At 41.9% G+C, this 27,807-nt stretch overlaps 1 protein-coding gene across 2 annotated transcripts in view; it reads right to left on the reverse strand.

Annotated features, from left to right (window-relative positions):
- The window catches only part of NUP210 (nucleoporin 210), a 158,452-nt gene that overhangs the window by 26,871 nt on the left and 103,774 nt on the right, over positions 1–27,807 (reverse strand). For both annotated transcript variants that reach the window (XM_061618161.1, XM_061618162.1), the window contains exons 24-30: positions 27,287–27,349; positions 26,028–26,207; positions 19,491–19,571; positions 19,145–19,276; positions 13,162–13,320; positions 10,102–10,187; positions 7,501–7,675 (exon numbers count right to left, since the gene is read on the reverse strand). In XM_061618161.1, coding sequence (XP_061474145.1) covers positions 7,501–7,675; positions 10,102–10,187; positions 13,162–13,320; positions 19,145–19,276; positions 19,491–19,571; positions 26,028–26,207; positions 27,287–27,349 — 876 coding nt within the window. The remainder of the gene's footprint in view (positions 1–7,500; positions 7,676–10,101; positions 10,188–13,161; positions 13,321–19,144; positions 19,277–19,490; positions 19,572–26,027; positions 26,208–27,286; positions 27,350–27,807) is intronic.

Genomic DNA, 27,807 nt, shown 5'->3' on the forward strand with positions numbered 1-27,807 from the left:
GTTACAACAGTTCTGCGTGGTTCTCTGAATGGCGTGCCCTTGGAGAGGTGTTGGGACCTCGTCCACCAGCGGAATGATAGGCGCAGCGCGGGGGTCAAGCGAACTTTGCGATGGTTGGAGCTGGCAATGTCCTGTTGAAAGGGCAGTAGAGTCCATTGAAGATGCCGAGTGTGGGCTCGAGCCCATGGCACAATATGGATTGTAGAAATGAACATTCCGAGCGCCCTGGCTAGAAGCATGACGTCTGCGGATGTTTGTTGCATCAGGGACCTTGCGATGCTTGTGATGGCAGTGATGCGATCTGGAGCCAGGAATACCATTGCCTGCAGGGTGTCCAACATTGCCCCTAGATGTAGTAGGCATTGGGTTGGTTGGAGATGGTTTTTGTCGAAGTTGACAAGCCAGCCGTAGGTCTCTGCCCTGGAAGCGTTGGTTCCAGGAGCCCCTGAATGAATTGGGGTCATAGGATCTGAAGTTGCGGCCTCGTCCTCCTGGCCGCGTTCCTTGAAAAGGCTGGTTAGTACGGAAGGAAGGAGATCGCCTGAAAGGCCTGTGGTCGATGTTCTGGACAGTGGCCAGAACCGGTTTGTGGGCGTCTTTGGAATCAACCAGCACTGCCTTTAGAACTTCCTCGCCGAAGAGTAACGATCCAGAGTAAGGAGCCCTGGACAGATTCATTCTGGCCGCTGAATCAGCTTGCCAGTGGCGAAGCCAGAGGGTCCGTCGAGCGACTATCTGAGCCGTCATGGCTCGTGCCCCCAATTGAGTGGCGTCCAAGGTGGCATCGGGCACAAAAGCTGCTGTCTTACACAACTTTACCAGTGACCTTCTGAGGGTGACAGGATCAGGGTTAGTGTCCTCTAGAAGATCATCCAGCCACATCATAGCTGCGCTGGAGAAAATGGAGGCCGAAGCGGAGGCACGCATGGAGAGGGCAGTGGCCTCGTGATTTTTGCGGAGGGCGAAATCTATTCGTCGCTCAGTAGTGTCATTTAGTTGGGATTCCCCTTCCCTGGGCAAGAGAGAACGTGAAACGAGGCGAGCTATTGGTTCATCTATGCCAGGGACGTCTAACTTGGTGGCTAAGTCCGGAGCTAGGGCGTAAAACCTGTCAGCCAGGTTTTTGAAGCGGCGAGAATGGAATGGGTGAGCCCATTCTTCAGAGGCCAATTCGGCAATCGGGTCCAGCACCGGGATGTAATGTTCAGTAGGTGCAGGGGATTTGAGAACCTTGGCCCCTTTGATGGCTGGGGTGGAGGAAGTTGAAGGCGCAGTCTGGAGACCAAGGGTATTAACTACCCTGCGTGCCAGGGACTGATAGTCTGAAGCATTAAACAAGTGATACGATGTATCCTCCTCATGATCTGAATAATCGCTCCAGTCATCTCCTTCAACGTGGTCAGTGAAGGTTGACTCCTCCGCATACGAGGCTTCATCAATACATCTGCCTCTGGCTACATCAAATGGGTTAGGTGAACAGGAAGGATGAGCTTCATGACACGCACGTTGGTCCATGTTGAGTTGGGGTATGGCAGGAACTTGTGGTGGTGACTGCATTTGGGTGAAAAATGCCAGCATGGCTTGAAGTTGGAAGAGGAAATCAGGGGACGGCAGCAGCCCAGTTGTGGTAGATGTTTGTGCCTGAGTGGCTATTGGAGCAGATGTTTGGGACGGTAAAACAGAGGGAGGCTGGTTAGGCGAAGGCTGAGTGTGGAAGCCAGCAAACTCTTCCTCGTCAGAGGAAGCAGCAGGGGAATGAAGTATATCGCTTATGTGTGCCTGAGTTGCTGTGGTAGTGGTGGGGGTTGGCACAGAGGCATAGCGTGGCCGCTTTGGTTTGCTATGGCTTGAAAGATGTTTTGTCTTAGTCATTGCTTTAACATGCTTAGGCTTAGTCGCCTTAGAGTGTTGCAGCTGGGCTGTTTGTGACATGCCTGGCTGATCTGGCATCATATTGGCTGATTGCGACATGCCTGGCTGTTCTGCCATCTTATATTAACTTGGGTGCAGTACACGGCCACAGAGGGGGCAGGATGTAAAGACCCGAACTGGCACAGTGTACGACCACAGAAGGGGTAGGATACACTGGCAGATGGCTAAGTGCACGGCCACAGAGGGGGCAGGATGCACTGTGGTATCAGCGTTAGAATAATATAGGCTGTATAATATAGGCTATATTTTAGGCTTGGTACACGGCCACAGAGGGGGCAGGATGTACAACATATAGTTCAGATTAGTGCTGTAGGCTGGATTTCAGGCATGGTACACGGCCACAGAGGGGGCAGGATGTACTGAATATAATTCAGATTTAGTACAAGTCAGCCACTGATATTAAAGCTCCAGCCTTGATGATACTGAATATAATTCAAATTTAGTACAAGTCAGCCACTGATATTAAAGCTCCAGCCTTGATAATACTGAATATAATTCAGATTTAGTACAAGTCAGCCACTGATATTAAAGCTCCAGCCTTGATAATACTGAATATAATTCAGATTTAGTACAAGTCAGCCACTGATATTAAAGCTCCAGCCTTGATAATACTGAATATAATTCAGATTTAGTACAAGTCAGCCACTGATATTAAAGCTCCAGCCTTGATGATACTGAATATAATTCAAATTTAGTACAAGTCAGCCACTGATATTAAAGCTCCAGCCTTGATAATACTGAATATAATTCAGATTTAGTACAAGTCAGCTCCAGCCTTGATAATACTGAATATAATTCAGATTTAGTACAAGTCAGCCACTGATATTAAAGCTCCAGCCTTGATAATACTGAATATAATTCAGATTTAGTACAAGTCAGCCACTGATATTAAAGCTCCAGCTTTGATAATACTGAATATAATTCAGATTTAGTACAAGTCAGCCACTGATATTAAAGCTCCAGCTTTGATAATACTGAATATAATTCAGATTTAGTACAAGTCAGCCACTGATATTAAAGCTCCAGCCTTGATGATACTGAACATAATTCAAATTTAGTACAAGGCAGACACTGTATTAAAACTCCAGCCTTGATGATACAGTCATAGTAAATTTGTGTGTGAGGAAGCCCTGTGTAAGTCTGTCTACAACACACAGACAGATAGCTTGCAGGGAAGGTATCCGTTGGTTAATAAAGGGGTAACAAAAAAGGCGGCAAATTTGAATCCAACAAAAATGGCGCCCGGAAAAAAAAAAGGGCGGGAAAAAATGATCTAAAAATGACTGAGATAGACGGAGCAATGGCGGCCGTCTGGTAACGAACTGGGGGAAGGGTAGCCCAGCACAGTCTCGCAGGGGGAGCCGTGAGGCCGATAGCCGCGCTTGCGGCTCTAAAAAACCCCAAGAAGGAGACTGCCGAGAGAAGCCTGTGACGGATGAGGCAGCAGGAAGGCAAGCCGCTGCCGCCGCCGGCTGCAGAGCTCTCCGCGGCGAAAATTAAAGTTACGGAGATAGAGGGAGAAAAGGAGCCGTATCAACAGGCTCCGGAGAGGCAGAACCCCGGCAGGCTGAATTAAGGCGGCAGGCTGAAATTAGGTGTCTGGGAAAAAGGGCAGGGAGTCGCAGCCACAAGCTCCCGCCTGGAAGAGAACCGCAGCCGCGGTCCCTTCAAAAGCTCCACAGAGCGCGGCTTGAGCAGGAAAAGCGCTACGGGAGAGACAAAGCCGCGAGCTCCCAATGGATGGCAAAGCCAGGGAGGGAAAGGCTCAAAAACGGCCAAAAAAGGTAGAGAACCGCAGCCGCGGTCTCTGTGGGGACCCTCAGACAAGCAAGGGAAATAAAAGTAAATGGAAGGCTAAACACAAAAACATGGAGAACCGCAGCCGCGGTCTCTGAGGGAACCCTCAAAAGAAGTAGAAATAAACTTAAATGAAGTTAAACAGAAAAACAGGGAAAGGATGGACTGGGGAGACACACAAGTAACACTAGGTTCGCACCCAGTCAGAACAAATAAACAGACAAATATGAAAAAACTTAGCTAAATGCTACGCTATAGTATCTCAATCTTGTTCGTACGAAGGCAAGAATGAACTGGAGAGTGGGAGGGGCCTGACGCCCCTAGTCTTGACTTCAAAGACATTCTTGCCTTCGCACGATAGGTGGAGCTAATACCCGCTGTGATGGCCGGACTCATAGGGAAAATATTATATGCACAAAAGTGGAAAATGGAATCAACAACAGAAGAATGGCTATTGAAATTAATGGACTTAGTAGAGATAGATAAATTGACATGTTTACTTAGAGAAAAATCGACAGATACATTTCTTAAGGAATGGAAGCCTCTCTTAGACTTTTTGTTGAAAGATAAAAATGAAATGATGATAATGGGATTTGACGATTAATTAAGATAGACTATAGAGAAAAGTGATCTTGTATGTATTTAGGGACAGGTTTGATATATATTATATACTTATAGCTGATCTGTGACAAATCGGAAGTTTTTTATTTTCATTTCTATTGTGTTATTTTTTATTATTTTTTTTGTTTGTTTTATGAAAATTTGAATAAAAATTATTATAAAAAAAACACAGTCTGTATGAACATGACTCATGAAGAGTTAAATATTAGAACTCTGTATTATGGGCTAGAGTTAGACTACACCCCTTGGAATTTCTTTTGCTCTGCTTTTCGTTTTCATTTGTGCTGGCTACCCAGCCAGCAATAAAGGAGCATTTGTTTGCTGCAGTAAGAAGTAACAGTTTGTTTATTCTGTAGTTATTATGAGTAGAACAGGATTGGGTGCTTATTGCTAAAGGGTGAAATAAAGAGATAACTTAAAGTGATCTGAAAAAATGGCTACTCTATTATTTTAAAGCACTCATTATGCCCACAATTATAGTGGCATTTTTTTCCTTCTTTTTCTTGATTACTTGATGACAAAGGATAAAAACAGCCCTAGAAATATTGTTGTGTACACTACAGTTAGCTGGCTGGCTGCCTAATTTCTGATCTTCCCAATATGTGCAGCTCAGCATGAGGCTTTTTCAGGGTTCTGGAGAGAAAAACAAACCCAGCAAAACCCAATTAAAAAAAATCCAATTGCTTTCCACAATTAGTTTCCAATTGCTTAGTTAGTCCTTTATATAGTAGGCCGTTAAAAAGTTTTCTCTTGATTGTTCAATAGGAAGGAAAATATAAAGGCCATGATCAGGACTAGAAGGGGGGACACTCAAGGAGGAGTTAACAAACACAACCTATAGTATTTTATTTTCTCGCAGTTCTTCCCTAAACTTGTAGCATGGACAAGTTTGTTTTTCAGGTAAAATCTAAAACTGAGATACCTAATGCAGCATCAAAGACAAGCTCAGGAGCTCACTGTATTTACTAAAGTAGTTCAGTTCATGAAGAATCATGGACAGGGACAGACCACTGTTGAAAGGGGATTGTAGCTATAGGCAAAGTCAAGCTTTCAAGTCTCATATTCCTGGGGATCTCTTAAAAAAGGATGACATAATTCAACAGAGGAAACTCCATTCACATAAATTAACACACTCTCTGGATGGAGGAGGAGTGAGGGGGAAGGTCACTACCTTTCCCTTCCCCTGGCTGGGCCCTCACATCCTCTCCACCAGTGAGGTGGGGAGACTGGCTGGAGCTATGCACCTCTCTTCTCCAAATGCCCCATCTAGAAATGTGGCTGCCCCACCTTACAAGGCAGGCTAGTTATAGGGCTCTGTGGACCCTGAAATACTAGGAGGCACCTCCCACTTCTTTGCAGCCTGCATCTATAGTGAATGGCTTCAGCTTCATGGCTTGCCTCAGAGGCAAACCTAGCTCAGCAGACCAAGTGGATAGGGGGGGAAAAGAAAAAATTATAGTAGTGGGATTGTTGTGGTGACTGAGCCTGTTCTGTGTTCCTTGCTGCAGCCTGTATCAGAAGACTCCAAGCAGCCTCACAATTGTGTCTTGATACCTGCTGCTTACCATCCTGCTGAAGGGTACTGAAGTCATACAAGGAGCCTTGGTGAAGACACAGAAGGGGCTAGGACGCTAGACCTTACTTAGAAACTACTCCCTCCAACTGGAGTGCGGTTTCCCCTTCCTTTTCTCATTCCATGGCCCTTCTCAGGCTCTTATTTTGTCTTGGGTTACCTCTCACTGACATTAGCGGAACCTGTGGTGCAGTTGGCCACTGAGGCCTAAAATAGAATTGTTAAGTGCTTTTAACATGTCTATGATGTAGTAAAACATTAGGATGTTCAGATGCAAGAAACAAGGTAGATGGTTCTACAGCTTTGACAGAAATGACAAACATGTGCTTCCTTGCCTGCTATGCATAAAAATACGGGGTGTGGCAGACACCTTGTGTCTGAGAATAAAATGTGGGGAACAAGGGTGCGTATACACAGAAAAGAACAATTATGAGTAAGTAATAATAGGCAATTCCATGTTTGTGAGTTAGGTAAGCTCCATTATCTGGAGATTTGAATAGAAAGTTTTCATAATTCTAAAGCGAAGAAGTCTAAGAAGCAATGATTGACCTATCTGAACCTTTCTGTTTCTTGAGCATACAAACCAGCCTTTCCCAACCAGTGTGCCTCCAGATGTTGTTGGACCACAACTCCCATCAGCCTCAGCCAGCATTGCCAATGGTCAGGAAAGATGGGAATTGTAGTCCAACAACATCTGGAGGCACACTGGTTGGGAAAGGCTGATACAAACTTCACACACACACAAAAAGAATGCTGACTGGACTCAGGTGGAGTGGGCATATAGAGCTTTGCTGTTACATAACTCTATGTTACACACAATTTTAGTGTTTCCAACACATTTTAATATTCCCAAGACATTCTTATTTTGATGGCTGCAGCATGTATACATTTGTTCAGACACTTTTGTGTGATCTGTGTAGAAGGAGAAAAGAAGCAAATACAGGGCTTTTTCCTAATTGTGAATATTTCCAGGGTGGGTGGGGAGAAAATACAGCCCTAGGAATACTATATCCTGGTCAGCATTGATATTTCATACAACCTTAGGGCAAAATAATGGTCACAGTTTGATGTTTTGGTTCATTTTCAAATCTGGTAGATTGCAATTCTGCATGATAAGTTTAGAAGCTCATCAAGATGAAGCAATATTCATGAAAAATATGCAGCTTTCAAGGACAAAGGCTTTAACAGACATAAGAACAGTTACCTATTATAGCTTGAACAAAATGTTACTTAAAGGACCACATTTATTATCTGTGTTGCGTGTAATGTATCACTGTGTGTATCCATATCACCCACCATCTATTTTTAAAGTTAGTATACCTGCATCCAGCAAAATAGGTTCAAATATTAGTCATGTGCACCCATATTTTCTTAATTTTGGTCACCATTATATTTAATATTTTCCAAATGAACAAGTTTATGAACAAATGAATTTATTACAGAATAACACAAGTACTTAACCATTCTGTTAAAACAGAATTGATGGCTACTTTTGCACTAGCCAAAATTGAAGTTGCAATTACTGTCTCTCATTTGATGGCATTCTAATCTTATTGAAAAGAACAGAAAAATACTACCTTGACAGTGACAGTAAGGGTCTGGTTTATTCCAAACGGCTCTTGTGAAATCACTTGTATTGTTGACAGTCCTATCAGGGATTTAGAATTAAGGAGGCCTCTCTCATCAATCTGTACCACAGCTACTCTATCTTGACCATCCAGTACATGGTAACTTAGAGAAGCAACTCTGTCCCTTGATAAAACAAAGAAGAAAATAAATATAACGACCATAAGACTCCTAAAATGCAAACATCAATGTTTACCACATTTTATATAAACCATGTTGCCATTTGTTGGCACATCACTGCTTTGTTGTTGCATTTTTGTCTAAGATTCAAGGGTTCAGATTTTTATTTCAAGCCTCATCGTAAAATGTCTAATCTATGCTTATGCATATATTACAATCTACTTGCTGTCTGCTGCCCTGCAGTGTCATCATTCACTGATGTAAACTTGATTCAGAATACTAATGGGTAAGACTGCCTTCAGAGGTAGTTTCTATAAAAAAATCTTCAGAGTAAGATTAGTCTGCCAGGGTCAGTGGTGGTATTAAAGAAACAAATAGGGGCATGACTATGCAGATCTTCCTGGAAATTGTCTGTATACAACATTTATTTTTCAAATGGCTTTGCATGGCATTGCTGTATTAATACAACACAAAACATAAATAGTGCAGAGACTTGTAGTATACCTGTTCATATTCTGTGTGGCACACAGTACTACTAGCTTTTTCATTCAACCAGAAATATAGATTTTCTATTGAAATAAAATAAGCACCACCTGTCAGTATGCATAAACCGGTCCTAAGGCAGTAGTAAGTGTGAAGTTGTTCAGATTTAATTACAAAAACCCACACATTTGTTTTAAGAAGCACTCCATTTCAGTGGAAAACACATCCCTGTCAACTTGAGCTTTATCTTGTCAAAGCAAAAAAGATGATTCTGTCAAGGATGACACAGTAAGGCCAGGTTGGAGGACCTGTTTCGTCAAAGCCAGTCTTAATTCAAAGGCAGCATTAATGATGGGCCTCTTCAGCCCTTTGAAAGGGACACAATGAGGACGTGTGTCATGCATAAAAGTACCTACTTGGTTTTTTATTGTAACTGCTCCAGAGAGGTTGACGAACTGCCACTTCCCATTTCTTTGAAATGGTAGCAGCTTCCTTCTTCCTGTTGTAACATGCCAAACAGACTCATCTACATTTATGTTACTGTCTTGGAACAAAGGTTTTCTTTCACCTCTTGTTTTCTTATTTCATATAAACTGAATTAATCAACGGATTAAGGTGGAAATTAAAGTGGTATCAAAGTTCTTAGACATGTTCCTCTGTAGTATCTAGGGAACTTTGTTTTTGCTAGTGCTATGCCTACATTTGCTTATTTATATATCCTTATGGAAGGACTTCAAGGAGTTAGACTGTGAATACATGGTTTAATTCAGCTGTTCTTCCATATATAGTGCAGTCAGAAATTCCTGATTTCTAGACTTCAGAACTATTTTTGTCTATGTGTGAACCTCTAATGGAATGGAATTTGAAATTGTACCATCAATATTTATTAGTAATTTATCTTTTAGTCATATTCAATCCAATGGGTCTTTCCCCTGTGTAGATATGTACAGGATTGCACTGTAAAACCAATTTCATTTTGGACAACATTGTAAAAAAAAATACATCCTCCTAAACAAAATTACATGTAAACAACTGCTTAGAGGTTCTTGTTACAATCAAGCAGTGCATAAATTTTGTTAAATAAATAAAAAATAAATGAATTAAAAATACCTCTAACAATGAGTACTTGAATACTATCTACCCTTAGTAAACAGTCATTTTGTTCATTATTTCAGAAGCTGGTATGGCAACCATTTACTATGTTTTTAGTTTGGTGCAAAAATCAACAAATTGTCATGTGTTAAATACACATGTTTAGATATGTTATTAAAATTTATTAGTTACTTTTCTACAGAAGAGCTCTGCTCCCAGTGACATACAAGAACACAAAACAAATACAGCAACCAAGTTAAAATTGAACATCTTAAGACATGTCAAAGTAATAGAATATGGAATACAGATAAAAATAGAAAACTGTACCAAATAAATAGGAGGGAGTATTGGTAAGAATTCCTGGCAAAAAGGAAACCAGAAAGAATCTATGATGTATGTAGTAGGTAGGCCATTCCTTAAGGTAGGTGCCACCACAGACAAAATCCTACTCTGTCCTCCTAATGATCTCAGCTCAGGAAACGGGGGGAATATAGAGCAAGTTAGCATATATAAGTTCATTAAAACATCTTCTACTTTCGTGATAAAGTCCAGAGGGGCCACCATGTTAGTTGGTTGTAACACCATCGCTGCCACTGCAGAACTGGCAACTTAAAGGCTAACAGATAAACTTTCATGGACTTCAGATGCCATGACATGGGCTCTAGTCCACGAAAGCTTATGTCACAATAAATCTGATAGTTTTTAAAATGCCACAAGACTTTGGTTTTTTGCCTCTTACTTCTGTGTATTTTTACCTATGATTTTGTCTTAGGCTCTATAGCAAACCATGGATAGATCAAATCATTTATACAACCTTGTTACAAAATTACAATGTGAAAAATATGATGATCACTTACCTGTTTGTTTGTACTTTAAAAAATGAGTTTGGTGACATTAGGATCTGTCCTACTTCTACCCCCAGAATAACTAGTTTCTCAAATACCTAGAAAATGAAGAAAGCCTCCTGAGTGAGCTTAGCAGTCATGGGGTAAGAGAGGAGATTCCCTTATAGATCAGTAAAAGAAAGCAAAGAGTTGGCTTAAATGTACAGTTACCACCACAGAGGAATGCCAGGAGAAGGGTAATAAGATTTCAGAGAGATAAATTCCACTGGTGGGATACTCTTATTAAAATGACTTGGAACCACTCCTCAAACGCTACTGCTACACTTCATACCATAGTTGTCGCATAACTATTAGGGGACATAAGAAATCAACATTTTTCTTCTTCTTTCATATCTTTCTAAAACATACAGTGACATTAATCTTTCTGCCTCTATCTATTAACAACAACACAACTTCACAATTGTGACTGGATGTCTGCTCTATAGCAAATATCCTTGCTGCTTAGGCTAGGTTGTTTTTTTTAAAGCAGACATTTATTGTTATTTAAGAGCTGGAGAAGAAACAAAGGAGCCAACAGAATGGCAGCAATTTAGCTTACTCTGTTCCAAAAGAAAATTGTCTGAACACCAATGGGCCATAATCAGTAATTTGGTAACCAGCAGTATTAGGGATGTAGTCCAGTCAAAAACACTTCTACTAGCACAAATAAGACAGTTAATTAAGTGCATTCACCAGCAGTGACTGCATTCCAAAAATCATGTGATATTTGAGAACGTCATCCAAGCATCATGGAGTATACTGGAATTTGAAAGCTCCAAACATGAAGGCATTTCACATAATCAAATCTTATTCTTAACTCCCTACAACCTTTTTCTTATGGTGAACAACATACCACAGCCAAAGGAATTTGAAAAGAGAAAAATGTTCCATGTAGCACTTTAAATAGTAAATTTTTATTGACAATTATTTCTATTCTGCAAATTTGGGGAGAGTGGGGATTTTACTAAACGCCCTATGTATACAGCTACTCTTTCAGTATTTGTTAAAAGAATTTCTCTTTTAAAAATTACTATTCCATTCAGCTGTTTTGCAATGTGAAATGAAGTATTTGCATCCAGAGTGCTGCTAACATGGAATACTAAGTAGCAGGAGATATTGTTGTACTGACTCATGAAGTTTCCAGCTCTAGTGCCATTACTCATTGGAAAGAGAGCACTAACTATACTGCAGCACAAGGATGACCTAAAAATGCCATTTAAAATGTGGTGGTTATGGCTTGAAGCAATCGCCTGTGATTTAAAAAAAAAACTATGATGGCATTCTGAAACCACACTTCTATCAGGTAGAATACAAATTGACATAATTTAAGTATCAGGCACACAGGATTTTGGACAGCAACCTTTTTTTAAAACAGCATTTACAACAAAAGAACTCTATCACTGTTAGTGTGTCTGTAGAACTGGTTTCTGAGACAGAAAAGTGTTACGGTTCTCTGAATGTAAGGATGCAACCCAGACATATTTTTGTGACTCTGCATCCCACACACATTTTTGCCTCCTATTATTAGTATTTGTCTAACAGATATACCTGCTTTTACCAAAGACATATGAAAGCAGAAGACCAAGCTGCCTTAGTGCTCTCTGCCAGTTGGGAAAGACACCCCACATATGCATGGGTTGTATCACTGAGCACATGGAACAACTTCTCTCAAGTGCACTGGAATTCCCCCCCCCTCTGGCTTGCTACCCAAATTTGATCTGGGTGTTCCACCCAGCATCTATACCAGATCTGGGGGTGATGCAGTGGGTATATTTTGGGGGTGGAAGGGATGATCTGTTGCACTTGTAGAAGTCATTCTGTGCACACAGTGATTTAGTTGGACACAGCCCCATATCTTTATTTGTCTGTAATTGTGCATTTTGCCACATAAACTAACTAGGAGAATAACTGGATGAGGATTTGCATAAACATAAAAAATGCCATCTTCAAATATTAGGGGGAAGGGCTGTAGGCTCAGTGGTAGAATTTTTGCCTTGAATACAGAAATCCTGGGTTCAATCCCCAGCATCTCCAAGTAGGGTTGGGAGAGAACTCTCTCTGAAACCCTGGAGAGCCACTGCCAGCCATGTAGACAGACCAATGATCTGATTCAGTTTAAGGCAGCTTCCTATGTTCTTAGGTCTTAGGACTTTTCCTTATATACATTTAAAGGAGCCTCAACTAGCTTAAAAAAAAACACCCCTAAAGCAAATATACTGACATAAATTTCCAATTTTAATATGAACAAGCCTCACCCATTTGAGTAGTACTGATGTACATAATTCAAAACTAACCCTAATAAATGTATGTTTGCCTCTAAGATAATTTACACTTTTTAGCCAGCTTTAAATAGTTCAATATATCTAGCTCTGTGAAAATGCCAGTTCAGCTTCATTAATCCCACTGTGATCCTAAGCACACTTTCTTCAAATTAAGGCCCAATGAAATCAATAAGACTTGTGCTGCAGTAATTGTGTTAAGACTGAGGTGACAGACTCACTGAAAACTTCAGTTGTTGAGTATAATTGGACTATCTGAACAATCAGAGAGCCTCAGAATAAGTGCTAAACTCCAAACTATCATAGAATTGGGAAGTTATTGTGAAACACTTTAAATTTAAAGCAAACAAATTCTGCAACCTTTAGTTTATGCAAATTTAACAAATTAAACAACTTTGCATATATTCATTTGCTTGGAGTAACACATTGTGCTTCTGCTAGTTAAGAAAGGGACAAGATGCTGTGTGACACTTAAGCCACGAATAAGCCATTCCTCTGGCTTTAGAGTTTTGCTATGAGCTATCTTCAGAGAGACAGTATCAAACAAAAAAGCCAGCCTTGGGTTCTTGTGACCATTGCCAATTCTGTGGCCATTGCCAATTTTCACATTTTTTTCATGTGCTTAGGTGGAACTGTGAAATACCTATGATATTGCACTGTATCTACCCAGGTGATACTGCACTGGCCCTGACATTCAAAACACATTTGTTTTTCACCATGTCCAATAGAAGTGGCCTATATGAATTACCAATACCTGTATTTGGATTTCATCTGACAGTTCTTTTGTCATGTGGGAAAACTGTCCAGCTGAAGGATCAAGGGCTTTCACAACAACCTTCAACCCTGTTCTTCCTTTCCCTCTACTATAAACATCCACAGCAAAGTTATATTGGGGGGAAAGCTGAAGAGAAGCCTGAAAAACAAAATATTGGTCTAGGTAATGAAGGAATTCCACTTAACACCTTGGTGCTAATACCATCCCTCACAAACTCTTCAGATTCCAGATCTTGTCAGCAGACAACATAATTAATCAGAAGTAAATGTCATTAGAAGCCAGCCTGTAAATTCAGGCATACTGGAGTTGCTGCTAAACTTCTATGCCAACTTAATTTAAGAATGATTGAAGGACAATTGCTACAGTAGGTCTAGCAATTCCCCCCATTTTCAGTCTCCTGGTGGCTGGGTCTGTTCAGAGGGCACCAACTGCTAGTGAAGGCTGGTATCAACCCATGATACAGGTCCCTATCCATCTGATGCGTTCTGGGCAACAGATATGTCACTGACAAGAGACCGTTTGGTCCTACCTGTAAATGGGTCTTCTTTGTGCATGTAATGATGACATCAGGTGGGAATTGAGCTCCCTCTAGTAGTTGAAAGCAGAATTGCTGTTCAGACTTCACAGAAGCTTCTGGCACTCCATAGTGACCTCAATTCTGTGATGGCGTGACCTCAATTCTATGATGACAAGCCATATCACAAGGACAACACACATATAGAACAGCAACAACAAGCTAGGTATAAACCTTAAGAATAATACCAAATTAAGCCTAAGGGTAGGTGGCCCATAGGAAGAAAGAACAGAGAGAGGCTTCAATGTCATCATTACACGCATGAAGAAGATCCATTCACAGGTCTCTTCTCTCATGCACTTAGATGACATCAGGTGGGACACACGCAAGCTAGCCCACGCAGGCAGAAAGAAAGGATACAAATTGATCGAGCTGCCTACCAGCCTGGAAGGGCATGTTGTAACACATGTCTACCAAAAGCCACCTCGGCTGAGGTAAAGATGTCCGTTCTATAGTGTTTAATGAAAGTGTTGGGACTAGCCCAGGTAGCTGCTCGACAGATTTCCTGCAAGGATGTAGTCAACAAAAATGCCACCGAGGTGGCAGCAGCCCTAGTAGAATCAGCTAAACTTTTGGTACATGGCAGCAAATGCAGGTTAGTATATGCCAATGTGATGCAAGCTCTAAGCCACAGGGCCAACGTAGAAGTGGCAACCCTCTTGCTCAGAGAGGCCAGATGCAAGGACACAAAAAGGGAATCTGACAGATATAGAAGGGCTTAGTGCAAGAGATATATACTTTGAAAGCCCTATGCACATCCAGAGAGTACCAGGCCTTCTCGGAGGGATGGACTGGGTAAGGACAGAAGGTAGGGAGAATCAATTCCTGTTGACAGTGGAAAGGAGACAGAACTTTAGGCAGAAAGAAAGGGTTAATACAGAGAAACACCCTGTCCCTGTGGAACACACAAAGGTGCTTGGACATTGACAATGCATTGAGTTCTGAAATCCGCCAGGCAGAAGTAGTAGCCACTAAAAACAAAACTTTGAAGGAAAACAGGTGTTAATGAAACCAATTTCAAAGGGAAGTTTCTGAACGGCATCCAGAACTTCATGCAGATCCCATGTAGAAAAATGATGCTGAGCAGCAGATGAAGAAAGGGTAGCCCCACACAGAAAACATTTGAGAAAAGTATGAGAACAAATGGACTTACTTGAATCCTTGGACAAGAGACAGGATAAACTGGTAGTCTGGCACTTCAGGGTATTAGGCCTGACACCCATAGAGAGATCATCCTGGAGAAAGGCCAAGAGTTCAGCCACACCAGCCTTCTTGGGACAAAGATTCTTTTTTGAAAAAAACTTCCATGTTGCCCAACAAAGACGGATGCCTAGAGACCGGCATAGTATCAATCACTGATGGAGAAAGGCCTGCCTTGATGAAGGGCACCCTCTCAACGTTCAGGCATGCAGTGCCAACCAAGCCAGATTTGGATGAAGTAACTGACCTTGAGATATAAGATCTGTCCACAGAGGAAGAGGTCAGGCTGGAGATACTGCTAGATCCACTAGGACTGAGAACCAAGGTCCCAGCGGCAAGAAGGGGGCCAACACAACCACTGTCGCCCCTCCTCCTGCACCTTCTTCAATACTGGGGCAGAAGTGGGAAGGGAGGGAAGGCATACAGCAACCCGGGAGGCCATGGAAGATCAGATTATCCACTGCCTCTGCAAATGGTGTTACATGTTGGGTTAAGAACCTGGAAATCTGACAAGTGTCCGGGGATACAAACAGGTCCACCTGAACCATCCTGAAGTGGTTTTCTATCATCTGTAAGATCCAAGGATGAAGTCTCCACTCTATATGTTGCAATTATTTTCTGTGTAAACAGTTGGCCTGCTCATAGTTGTCTCCCTTTAGATGTATGGCTGTGATGGACTCCAGATGCTGCTCCACCCAATGAAGGACAGGAGAGGCTTCTTTCTGGAGTGCCACTGATCTTGAGCTTCCCTGCTGATTGAAATGGGCCACATTGTTGGTGAGGACCAGCACCACCTCCAGATGAATCTGAGATGTGAAGTGCTGAACCACAAGATGGGCTGCTCTGAGCTCCAGAAGACCGATTGGGAGCAATGTTTCCTGTACTCGACTAGGTGCCCTGAACCATCTGCTTGAAGTTTTCTTTCAAGCACGTCCTTCAGCTCCCTCCTAAAGTTGGTCAGACTGGCATCTGAGGTAATGACCATCCTGAGGGGCTCCATGAGAGGGATTTCACTCCAGAGAATTTCCTCTTGAAGCCACCACTGAAGGGAGACATGTACTGGCCTGGAAACATGGACTTGGAGGTGCTGCTTGACGGCAATGGCATGCTGAAAGGGCAGCAAGGATGGAACTGAAAAGGATGGGTGTGATGCCTTGCCCAAGGAGTCACTTGAATCATGAACACCAAAAGGCCTAAGATCCTTGCTAATATCATGATGTCCATTGAAACCTTGTGTAGGATGGAGCCTACCACCAACTGGATCTTGACAATCCAATCTGGAGAAGAGCCACAATCCCACTCCTCGTATCTGTAAGGGCCCTCAGATGCAGGATACTCTGGGATAGAATCAAGTGTCTCTTGGAAACGTTGACAAGGAAGCCCACATCAGTCAGGCAGGCCAGGGTGATCTGAAGGTCCTTGGACTCTTGAATGAATTACAGTGAACAAACCAGAAGATTGTCTAAATAGGGGTCGATGTGGATCCTTTGGAGATGCAGGTGTGCCACCAGGGTAATCACAATTTTCGTGAATACCCTGGGGGCAGATGTGAGACTGAAGGGCATGATCCCGTACTAGAAATGGTGACTGTTGATGAAGAACCTCAGATAGTGCCTGTGGTGGGGTGAATACGAACATGAAAATAACCTTCTGTCAAGTCAATTGATGACAGAAACTATCTGAGATGAAGAATCGCCTTGATTGAGGCTAGGGTCTCCATCGTGAACTTGCAATAGACAGTACTGTTGCATTTGGGCACTGTGAAGAACAAAGAATAGATGCCTGAGATCTCTCCTGGCAGGACTGGCTCCATGGTTGCAATGTCCTGAAGATGGTGGATGCCTTGCTGGACTCTGGTCCTCTTCTCAGGGTTTGAGGAAACCAGGGAAGGAAGGAATATGTGATGAGGCTGAGATGACAATTCTAGACGCAGACCCTACCTGAGGGTCTCCAGGACCCAGTGATCCAATGTGATGGAGGTCTACTTATGAGCGAATCTGTGAAGGCAATCTCCTACCAGCAGAGGCATGGTGTCAGAACTGATGCTTGGAGAACCTAACTGCAAGGAAGTGGTGGACTTGCCCTAGAAGTGCTGTTGACCTCTGGCCCCAAACTGGGTCCTGTTCCAGAAGGGGCAGGAGGACAGAACATTTCTGCCCCTCCCAGTGGGTCTAGCAGTGCAAAAGGTCTGCGAAGGTTGGTAGGGATGGAAGAGTCTTGGAAAGAACAGCTTATTGTCTTGCTTCCAATCCAAGGGCATAGTTTTCTTTTTATATTTAGATTCAACCAGGACATCCTGTAGGGCAGAACTGCCAAACAGTTTTCCTCATATGTAGGATTCTTTAGCCAAGTTACTATGCTGCTCTGTGTCAGAGTCCCAATGACAAAGTCACAGAGTCCTCCTGGAGAACAGTCTAGTTGCTAAGGCACATGTAGAAAACTGAGCTGCATCCATGGAGGTGTCTGTGACAAAGGCAATAATCCAAGAGGCCTTCAGGAAGGTCTTACAAAGTCTGGCTGGGACGCCTTCAAAAGATCCTGCAGCAAGAGCAAGGAAGCCCTGGCCAACACTGATGAACAGCCAGCTGCTCAAATTGACAGGACAGAAGCCGTGTGAGCCTTGTGAACACGCCTGAGACCCTTGTCAAGTTCTCTTTCAAGCGGATCCTTCAGCTGCTCATATGAGTCCTTGAGATGGAGAGATTTGTTGAGTAATCCAATGATAGGGGCATCGATCAATGGCAACTTCAAAAGGTCCATGGTAGGCTATTCCAGAAGATAAAATTTGTTAACAACAGACACAGACTTCCTGTACTGTAAAGGGGAGTCCCTTTCAGCTTTAATGTCTTTAGGCAAAAGCGACAAAAGCTTTTAGGAGTATGGTCAGGACAGACAGAGGCCACCCTAGAAGTAGTAGGTGCAGGGTTTCCACTGGAGGCACCAAGTCCAAAGTTACCACAGTTCAGCATAACAAAGGCAAGTAGTGGGTATCCTGGAACAAGTAGTTGGAAGAAACCTCTGTTGGATCAGAATCTCTACTCCACTTTTCTTCATCTACAACAATCAGATTGTCATTAGGATGCTCACTGCATGCCCAATTGTCCTGGCTAGGCCCAGCAGATTGTGAAAGACAGGCTCTCCCTTTAGCTACTCTGTGCAGATCAGGAGAGTTGATTGGTGCCCTTTCAGATGGGAAGTCTGAACAGCAAATTGACGTGGAAAGTAAATCTGCACTGGAGTGGGCTGAACGGAGGGGGGGGCAGGGAAAGTGGGTGATAGTACCATGACCAAGCCAGTCAGCAGCAATTCCAGTCAATAGCTGCAACATACATACGAGGAGTGAATTGAAGGCTACAGGTCTCTGAAGGAGCCACAGGTGGCACAGGCAAAGGGTGGCTTTCTGGGGGAAGAGAGACACAGTAATAACAGGGGCAGAGGGCTCCAGAAAACCCCTCATAGCAGCTCTGCTGCTCTGACACTTCTATGCACCTGGCACTGCCGCTTCTCTCCAGAAATATCTCTGGCTGATGCAGGGCCCTCCTTCTCCTTCAAAAGGGCTGCTGGCAGATGACAGGGAAAAGGAGCTGGGTTCCTTCTCCCTCAGTCTGGTCATATCAAATTGTATTAAATAGGGGCCTTCAAGGGAGGCACACAGTGGTCAGCCAACAAGATGGGAGGGTGCCAAAGCAAAGCCAAGCTGTGATGTGGACAGGGTGGGCTGCTCTGCCATAGATACGAGTGGCACAGACACAGGGGCTGTCACTGAGGCTTGCGTCCAAGGCAGTGGGAGACTGAGGTCACTATGCAGCACCAGAAGCTTCTGTGAAAATTAAACAGTGATTCTGCCTTCAACAATTGGGGGAACTCAATTCCCACCTGATTACATCTATATTCATGAGAGAATAGGGTACAGAACTGGGTAACAGTGGTACATGGGAAAGGAGCTTGTAAGTCCAAGAGCCAGTAGGAGGAAATGACATTCAACAGTCTCGGGGCAGGCGGGGGGGGGAATTGAAGGAAGAAAATACAATCTACAATTAAGTCTGGAGCCTGAATCACAGGCACTAATGGCCTGATGAATGCAGATGTCTTCTAGGTAGGCTATCAGAAAATGTAGATCAAAGTAAATACAGCCTTCAGTGAAGAACACAAAGTGGGCAAGTCTGAAGTTTTAAATCATAGGTTTACCTCACTGAATCTTGATTTGACATCCAGGATATCCCTTTTAGTGACAGACCAATAAAATGTTAACCCGGGCATTGCATTGCCAAATGAAAAAGGAGTTTGATTGCTTGTGATGCCCATCACATACACTGGCATCTGGAAGAAGAGAAGCACAAATTTTAACAAAGAAATCACCCTGTGCATCTTTTAAAAAGTTGAAGTCACAAACAAGGAAGAAGTTAATACAGTAATAATCTGTTCTATCAAGTCACCAAATATATTATGTCAAAATAGGTCCTATTTTATTGGGCCACAGAACCATAACCAAAACAAAGAAAATGAATTCCAAAACAATTCTAATTCAACTCACCTGAGTGCCAGTTTTCATTCGTGTAATGGGTGCGTGGATTCTAACAGCCTCAAGTTGAATTACCTCAACTTCAACTTTATCCTAAAAGGAAAGATGCAAAGTTCAATAGCAATTTAATTAATTGTGCTACAGAGGTGTATTTTCATTTCACTTCAGTTTCTTTTGAATGAATTATTCCACCTATCAGAGACAGGTGCAGAAACCTCTATAATTACCTTTAGGATACCCGGATTATCATCATTCATTCACATTCCCTAGAGCTTGAGATTGATAACAATTAATACGTAACTCTCTAGCAAAATTATAAAAACAATAAAATGTTTATTAAATATTTATGCCCATTAACAGTTTAACCTTAACCAACACAGGCTAGCCTAAATTTAAAATGCATTTCAGTGGTTCTGAGAATGTCTTAGGTTCAGGCTTTCATGAGTCTTAAGGTGAAAGGATTTGCAAATTGGAGTGTCATTAAGAAATCCTCTGATGTTTGAGCTTGGTACACCACAGAATATTCAATGAGTATAAATCTACGGTAATCCTGGCTGATTGGACTGCTATGTAGGGAAGAGCCAGTCTCCTGAACTACAAGGCACCTGCAGTTTCATCTTGTTCTGAATAAGAAGCACTGAAGCCAAATGCTAAGAAATTGTAGAGTAATTAGATGATATGGCTAGATAATGGCTGGCACAGAATTTGGTGAGTAAACTCTGTTGGTTACAAGAGTTTGCTTGCAAAGAACATGGTTTTAGAACGAAGATATTTTCTCATAAGTAATACAATATTCACTAATAGGCAAAACACCTTGTGGTTTAAGAATATACCTATAGCCAACAGATATTTCTATCAAACTTTAAAAAGCAGAGAAATTGGGCAGCTATAGTGAATGCACCAAGGGAGCAGGAGACCTGACCTCCTCTCTGAGATATTGTACTGCCCTACAAATTGGTCAAAATGCAAATACAATTTGGGTTGGTCTTTCACAGTCGAATCCACTTGCTGTGTAGCTTGGAAGAACTTGGTAACATGTGCCTCTAACATGTGCTATTGGATGGGTGGGCACTGGGCAGAGGGGAAGCCCCTTTCCTTTCCAAAAGGAAAACACTGTGAACAGTTTCAGTCTTTTTCAGGGTTTCCCCCACCTTTTTATTCTACAGTAGGCACATGTAGCCTCCCACCCAAATTTAAACCAAAGCTGTCCCTGGCCACATCCACACCAGACCTTTATTTCACTTTAAACAGTCATGGCTTCTCCCAAAGAATCCTGGGAAGTATAGTTAGTGAAAGGTGCTGAGAGTTGCTAGGAGATGCCCTGTTCCCCTCTCAGAGCTTCAATCAGAGCAGCTGACTGTTAAACCACTCTGGCCACTGGAGCTCTATCAGGGGAATAGGAGTCTCCTCTCAGTACCCTTCACAAACTATACTTCCCAGGATTCTTTGGGGGAAGCCAGGGCTGTCTGAAGTGAAATAAAGGTCTGGTGTGGTGTGGTCCTGATTAGGCAAGCCCAGCAGCGGTGAGTCTGGCTTTTAGAACACTGACAGTTGGTTCTTACTGAGCATGCCCAGCCTTATCATTCAGTTCAATGCTAAATTTCTTAAATTAATTAAAAATCAGCCAGGCAATTTTTCAACTTTTAAAGTGCAGAAGATGAAGGTCAGAGTATGGCGCAAGGTCAATAAGACGACTACAGGCACTCTGTAAATATGGCTGATTTATACAGTAGGGCCCCACTCATACAGCAGGTTACATTGCAGACCCCTGCCCAAAAGCAAAACCCACCGAAATGCAGAACTCCATCAATAAAATGGTGCCTGGTGCCCGATGCCCGAAAAAGGCCGTAAAAGCGGAACAAGCACTGTATGAGTGGGGCCTTACTCTAATTGAAAACCGCCGTATTAGCGGGCTGCCAAAAAGCGGGTCGCTGAAAAGCGGGGCCCTACTGTAATTAATTTCAACAGATTATGAGAACTCTGACAGAAAAAAGTCCAAAAGGGGTCTGGTTTTTCTCTTTTTTTACCCTTTGAACTCTCAATTCTCTGTTTTGTGTATTGCCATGAAAACTGAGAGGGTTGTTAAGCAAGCGTTTCTAAGTTCAGAACTATAAGTTTTGAAAGGTTTTGTTTTGAAATGAGCTTATGGGAAGCATCAGAATGGCACGGAGGTATTTTCAATTTAACATTGCAGAATGCGAAAAATCCATGCTGACTCTCGTGGCTGTATAATACTAGAGACAAAAGTGAGACAAGAAATCTCAATCTGTCGATGGAAGAGATTAAAAATGGCTTCAATTTAATGTATTATTATAAGTGAGATGTGCAACAAAATGTTGCAGTGTATTCCCACCCAAGAGGAGTTCTGCTCAGGTCTCCAGCCAGCATGGAATGGGAGCCCTGTTGTTCTGTTCAGGCCTGAGCGGTGGGGTCTAGGGGAGAGGAGGGAAACATTCCTGAGGCCTTCCCCTTCGACTGTGCCAGAAGAGGAGTATGTGAACCCAAAGCTTGTCAAGGCTCATTACCATCGTGATAAACCATCATTTATTGTGATGTAGGAATGCAATAAATGAAGCACTCAAGGTGACTCAAAGCATAATCCATCAAACGTGTTAATACAAAAATACAGAAAATTAGTAAACATGGGAAATAGCAGATAACAGGATTAAATAAAATAAAAGGATCTGGCAAAACTTCAACAGATAAAATCAAACATACCACTGACCAAAACCCTAACAAAATCCTTAAATCCATTGACAGATATGCAGAAGCTTGAAGTATGTAATCCATACTTCTATTTTGTTTGGAAACATGATGTCTCACTTTTAAAATAAAAACCTACCAGACCTTGAACTGGTCGCTGGAAAAAAGGAAGGAGGTCCAAGCTGTAATAAACAATTGCTTTCGCATAATCATGATTAAATAGAAATTGCTGTGACTTGTATTAATGTTTTTTTACACTTCTTCCCCATAGAGTTAAAGAACAGTAAATATTTTTTCAGAAGAACATACGTTTAGCTGAGATATTCCTGTGCCAACAGAGTGGATGAAACTACAGATGTTATTATATAAATCAGCACACTATAAAAACTCAATGACAGATCAAAGTCAGCTCAGTATGAAGTGGTTGCCCATAAATGACACATCAGAATCCAGTCAAGGAAACCAATACATCAACAGGATGTAGATTCTTTGTTATAAAGGGAGAGTTTAAGGCTACATCAAGACCACAGGCTTATACAGCAATTTAATTATTGTTAACCATAAAAATGATATTAAATAACATTTATGAGACAAAAGAGAGGCAGGCAGACAAAGGAGAAGAGATTGAAAAGAGATTCTTAATTTGAGGTAACATAAAATGTATATTAAGTGTTGGGCTTGGATAAAATCCCAGCATAGCCACTGAATGATCTTGTTAAAATTCCCTATCATTCATACATGTTCAGCGATGGGAATATATATCTGACATAATACAGGGTTATTCTTGAAATGAATTAAATAAGAAATGTAAAGACATATGCATGTTATTTTATGAATGACAACACAGCAGCTCACACCTATTTAATAAAAGTAATGCGTATTTTGCACTATATGTATAGCTTATAATATAAGCTACTACAAATAATCTTATTCACAGGCAAAAAAACCTTGCCGTTTAAGAATATACCTATAGCCCACAGATATTTCTATCAAACGTTAAAAAGCAGGGAAATTGGGCAGCTATAGTGAATGCACCAGGGGAGCAGGAGACCTGACCTCCTCTCTGAGATATTGTACTGCCCTACAAACTGGTCAAAATGCAAACACAATTTGGGTTGGTCTTTCACAGTCCAATCCACTTGCTGTGTAGCTTGGAAAAATTTGGTAACACACATGTTGGTAACACACATGGGAAGGGGAACGAGGGGATTGGAAGGGGAGGGGGAAGGAGTGGCAAAGGAAGGGCAAAGGTAGGGGCAAGAGGGAGGAGATAGGAGGGAGGAGAATGAAGGGTGGGTTTGGCCATTTGCATACTTTTTGAGTTCAGTGGGATTTATTTCTGTGCAATCATGTTTGAAAATGGAAATGCACTGCCTTCAAGTTGATCGGACTTATGGTGACCCTTTGAATAGGGTTTTCATGGTAAATGGTATTTAGAGGTGGTTTCACAATTGCCTTCCTCTGAGGCTGAAAGGCAGTGACTGGCCCAAGGTCAGCCAGTGAGCTTCATGGCTGTGTGGGGATTAGAACCTTGGTCTCCCACGTCGTAGTCCAACACTGACCTGGGGAAGGGGAAGGGAGGGTGGAGGAGATTGGGTGGGTGGGCACTGGGCAGAAGGGAAGCCCCTTTCCTTTCCAAAAGGAAAGCATTGTGAACAGTATCATTGCTTTTCAGCGTTTTCCCCACCTTTTTATTCTACAGAAGGCACATGCAGCCTCCCACCCAAGTTTAAAACAAAGCTGCCCCTGGCCACATCCACACCAGGCCTCTATTACACTTTGGACAATCATGGCTTCTCTCAAAGAATCCTGGGAAATGTAGTTAGTGAAGGGTGCTCAGAGTTGCTAGGAGACGCCCTGTTCCCCTCACAGACCTTCAATCAAAGTGGCTGACTATTAAACCATTGTCTCAGGAGAATAGGAGTCTCCTCTTAGCACCCTTCAGAAACTACACTTCCCAGGATTCTTTGAGGGAAGCCATGACTGTCTGAAGTGAAATCAAAGTTTGGTGTGGGTGTGGGCCGCTGATTAGTCAAGCCAAGCCGAGCCAAGCCCAGTAGCTGGGAGTCTGGCTTTTAACACTGACACTTGGTTCTTACTGAGCATGCCCTGCATTATCATTGGCTTTAAGCCAAAATTTCTTAAATTAATTAAAAATCAGCCAGGCATTTTTTAAACTTTTAAACTGCAGAAGATGAAGGTCAGAGTATGGGGCAAGGTCAGTATTAGGATTACAGGTACTCTGTGAACATGGCTGATTTTTTAATGAATTTCAACAGATTATGAGAACTCTGACAGAAAAAAGTCCAAAAGGGCTCTGGGTTTTTTCCCTCTCTTTTTAGACTTTGAACTCTCTATTCTCTCTGACTGTTTTGTGTATCGCCATGAAAATTGAGAGGGTTGTTATGCAAGCGTTTCTGAGTTCAGGACTGTAAGTTTGGCAAGGTTTTATTTTGAAATGAGCTTATGGGAAGCATCAGAATGGCATGGGGGTATTTTCAACTTAACATTGCGGAACATGAAAAACCCACGCTGGCTATAGTATACAGCCACTCTTGTGGCTGTATAATATTGCTCATATTTATCATCAACTAAAAGTGCCCAGAAAAGGCAGCTCCCTTATACATGTTTGCAGGACATCATGAACAGCATGGGTGATTTCTGTTTAGGCATCTAGGATAAGAAGTGATGAAAAGGGACAAAATAAAGAATGTCCATCCCTTTGGAAAAGGAAGGAGTAAAGAAGTTAGAAGACAAAAATTAGTACCTCCTTTCCCCTGCCTGTTTTACATCTATGTCACCTGAAGAGGGTGCTTCTTGCTTTTTAAGCTGCCATTTAGCAGGCCAGGATCCTATTTTCATTTGCCAACTGGCTGCAGCTGCACATCCTTGTCCATAATGTCCAGGCCTGAAGCCTATAATGCTGGAAGTGCTCCTCCACTGCTGCCTGTCATTTAACAACTTTTAAGGGCAAGTGTAACTTTACCTCAAAAGGGGGGGAGTTATGAGGTTTGTGGAGTGGAAAACTGGTATTTCAGAATTGTGTGGTGGATATTCATATGGAGGGCTGGTAGTGCAGAGCTGTGGTAATTTTGAACTGGGCTGGTGTCAGGGGACTGAACTGCAGCTTTCCCATTTCAAAGTTTAGTATCATTCCTATGTTCAAATACAGTACAAGTCAGGTCAATCTGCTTCCTAAAAAGTATTGTCTGCTTTGCCAAGAATAGTATGTTTCTAATTTGTATCTTGGACACTTTTCCTTCCCTGCTTCCATTTGAGAATCTATTTATAGCTTCCTTCAGAAAACTGGATCTCATAGATTTTGATGGAGCTGTTTATCACAGCCTCTGCCTTTGTAATAAAAGAAAAAAGACATAATTGTTCCACTTCATTTCAAAACAGCTATGTCAAGTGGGACCGTCTGGTGAACTACAGTGATTCTAAGCTAACTTGACCTATTCACAGTGTAAAAATATGTCTAGACCATAGCCTATTATACTGGTATATGTACTAACTGTATAAAAATAAGTCTAAATGTGACATATGTAAACATGTATTTATTTATTTATTTTTAAATTTATAACTTACTCTTCCTCCCACAGAGGAAGCAAACTCCCAAGGTGGCAAATGCATCCATAATAAAAATACCATTAAAAATAAAATAAAAACACATTTAAAAATATCTAAAATCAATGAACACAATAAAATACTAAAACAAATTTAAGGTGTAACCACATAATATCTGCAGAATTCCTTCTTTGCTTGATAAGTAGTACTTGCACAAACTTTTAAATAAGTCCAAAATCTAGTTCAGGGCTGTAAGATATGCATATATCAAAACTTTACCTGGGATACAACCACAACTTTGCCAGTATCTGCATTAACAGCTTGAACCATTCCTGTTACAGTACTGTTGCCAAATGACAGTCCTGTTACTAGGCCACTGCTGTTGATGGAGGCAATATTGGTCTCGTTGATGGAGAATATTATGTTGGACTGAGGTTGTGGTCCTCCCTCAGAGGTAATCTATGGTTAATTATTTAAACAAAATTAATTACTAACAGTCAGTTATACATCTTAGTTTCCTCTATACTTACAAGTTATAGATGTGCTGGACACAGCATACTTTACTAATATATAAATCACATTAACATAGCTTTGCTTACATTTATCCAAGTCCATCTGGCCAGTGTGATACTAGAGCACCTGATAGCTCCTTGTTCTAAAAAAATCCCTGAACACAAGTGGGATCACCAAGCATGTCATCTAATTCTGTGCAGTGTGTTGAAAGGTGAGTTTTACTGAATACACACATAATTTTCTTTTGAGTTTTTTTGGATGTTTAGCCCCATTCAGGCCTTCTATTCCCTCTTACAGTGGGATACAGCAAGGACATGTGTACTAGGTCTGTTTCCCAACTGCTGTCCCCATCACCCTCCACAAGTTGGGAGGGATAAATTGTGACGTGAGGAGCCTTTTGTACTTGTGCAGACTCCTGAATTAGAACCCTGATCTCTATATGGGGAGTCTACACATGTAGAGCAGACTTCCTGCTGCAGACATTTGTCTCCAATTCATAGAGGGCAATGAAGACTGAAATGGGGGGATGGGGTAGCACACTCATCCCTAGTCATGTGGGGAATTAGAACATCCCAACAGAGCTCATACCCTTGAAGACTGAAGGACCCTTGCAAAATGGGAAGATGGTTCATAACAAAAACATATTTTAAAAAATTGAAAAAAATGAATTTAAAATTTAAAAAGTCACTAAACACTTGCTAGAAAAAAGTGGCAGTCTTGGAGTGCAAGTTCCGAATTTGTTGGAACTAAAGGTAACGCAGCCTGGGAGGTGTAAAGTGGTTATTAGGAACATTTTATATTATTTCTAATGTACTGGATAGAGGGTCTCATCAAGGCTGCTCTCCACTGCCTGCAGAGTTTATGGAAATAAATAGTAGCCTTTCCCAAGCTTGTGGCCTCCAGATGTTTTATACTACAACTCCCATCTGCTCTGCCAGCATAGCCATTGTCAGGGATGATGGGAGCTACAGATGGTTTTTAAAGAAAGAATTAGTTCAGCATAATAATCTTAAAAAATAACTCACTTGAATTACTGCACCTATGAGCAAGGTTACTTTTCTTGGCATCAGTCTAAAAGGAGGAAAGACCTAGAGGTGAAAGGATAGGCAATATCTTTTATAAAGTTCAACTCTTCAAGTATTATGTATCAATTTTAATCTCAATGTTTGTTGTTGTTCTACTTGTACAAATGTTCTTTCTGTGCTGTTTTCCTTTCATGTATTTTCTCCTTTTATACCTCTAATGTCTACTATGTCTGGAACACACTGTAATGATTACACAAGCAATACCTCCAACTATGCCTTGCCACTTCCTGTCTCCTCTACTTTCTGGCATTTGGCTTATTCTCCTAATTATGCCTTTTTTCTCTTCCCTGTGGTGAGTAATGAGATGCTGGTGAGGGCCTCCTCTTTTCTGCTACATGTCATTCTCAATCCCCTTCATCCATCCTTCCCTTATATTTTCCTCCTCTGAAATGTAGTTTTTCCACTTCTTGTGGCTGTGGCCTACCAGTTCTACAGTCTGGCTTTCTATTTTGTTTTTTAAT

The sequence above is a fragment of the Rhineura floridana genome, chromosome 3, assembly GCF_030035675.1.
Source record: "Rhineura floridana isolate rRhiFlo1 chromosome 3, rRhiFlo1.hap2, whole genome shotgun sequence".
Classification (NCBI taxonomy): Eukaryota; Metazoa; Chordata; class Lepidosauria; order Squamata; family Rhineuridae; genus Rhineura; species Rhineura floridana.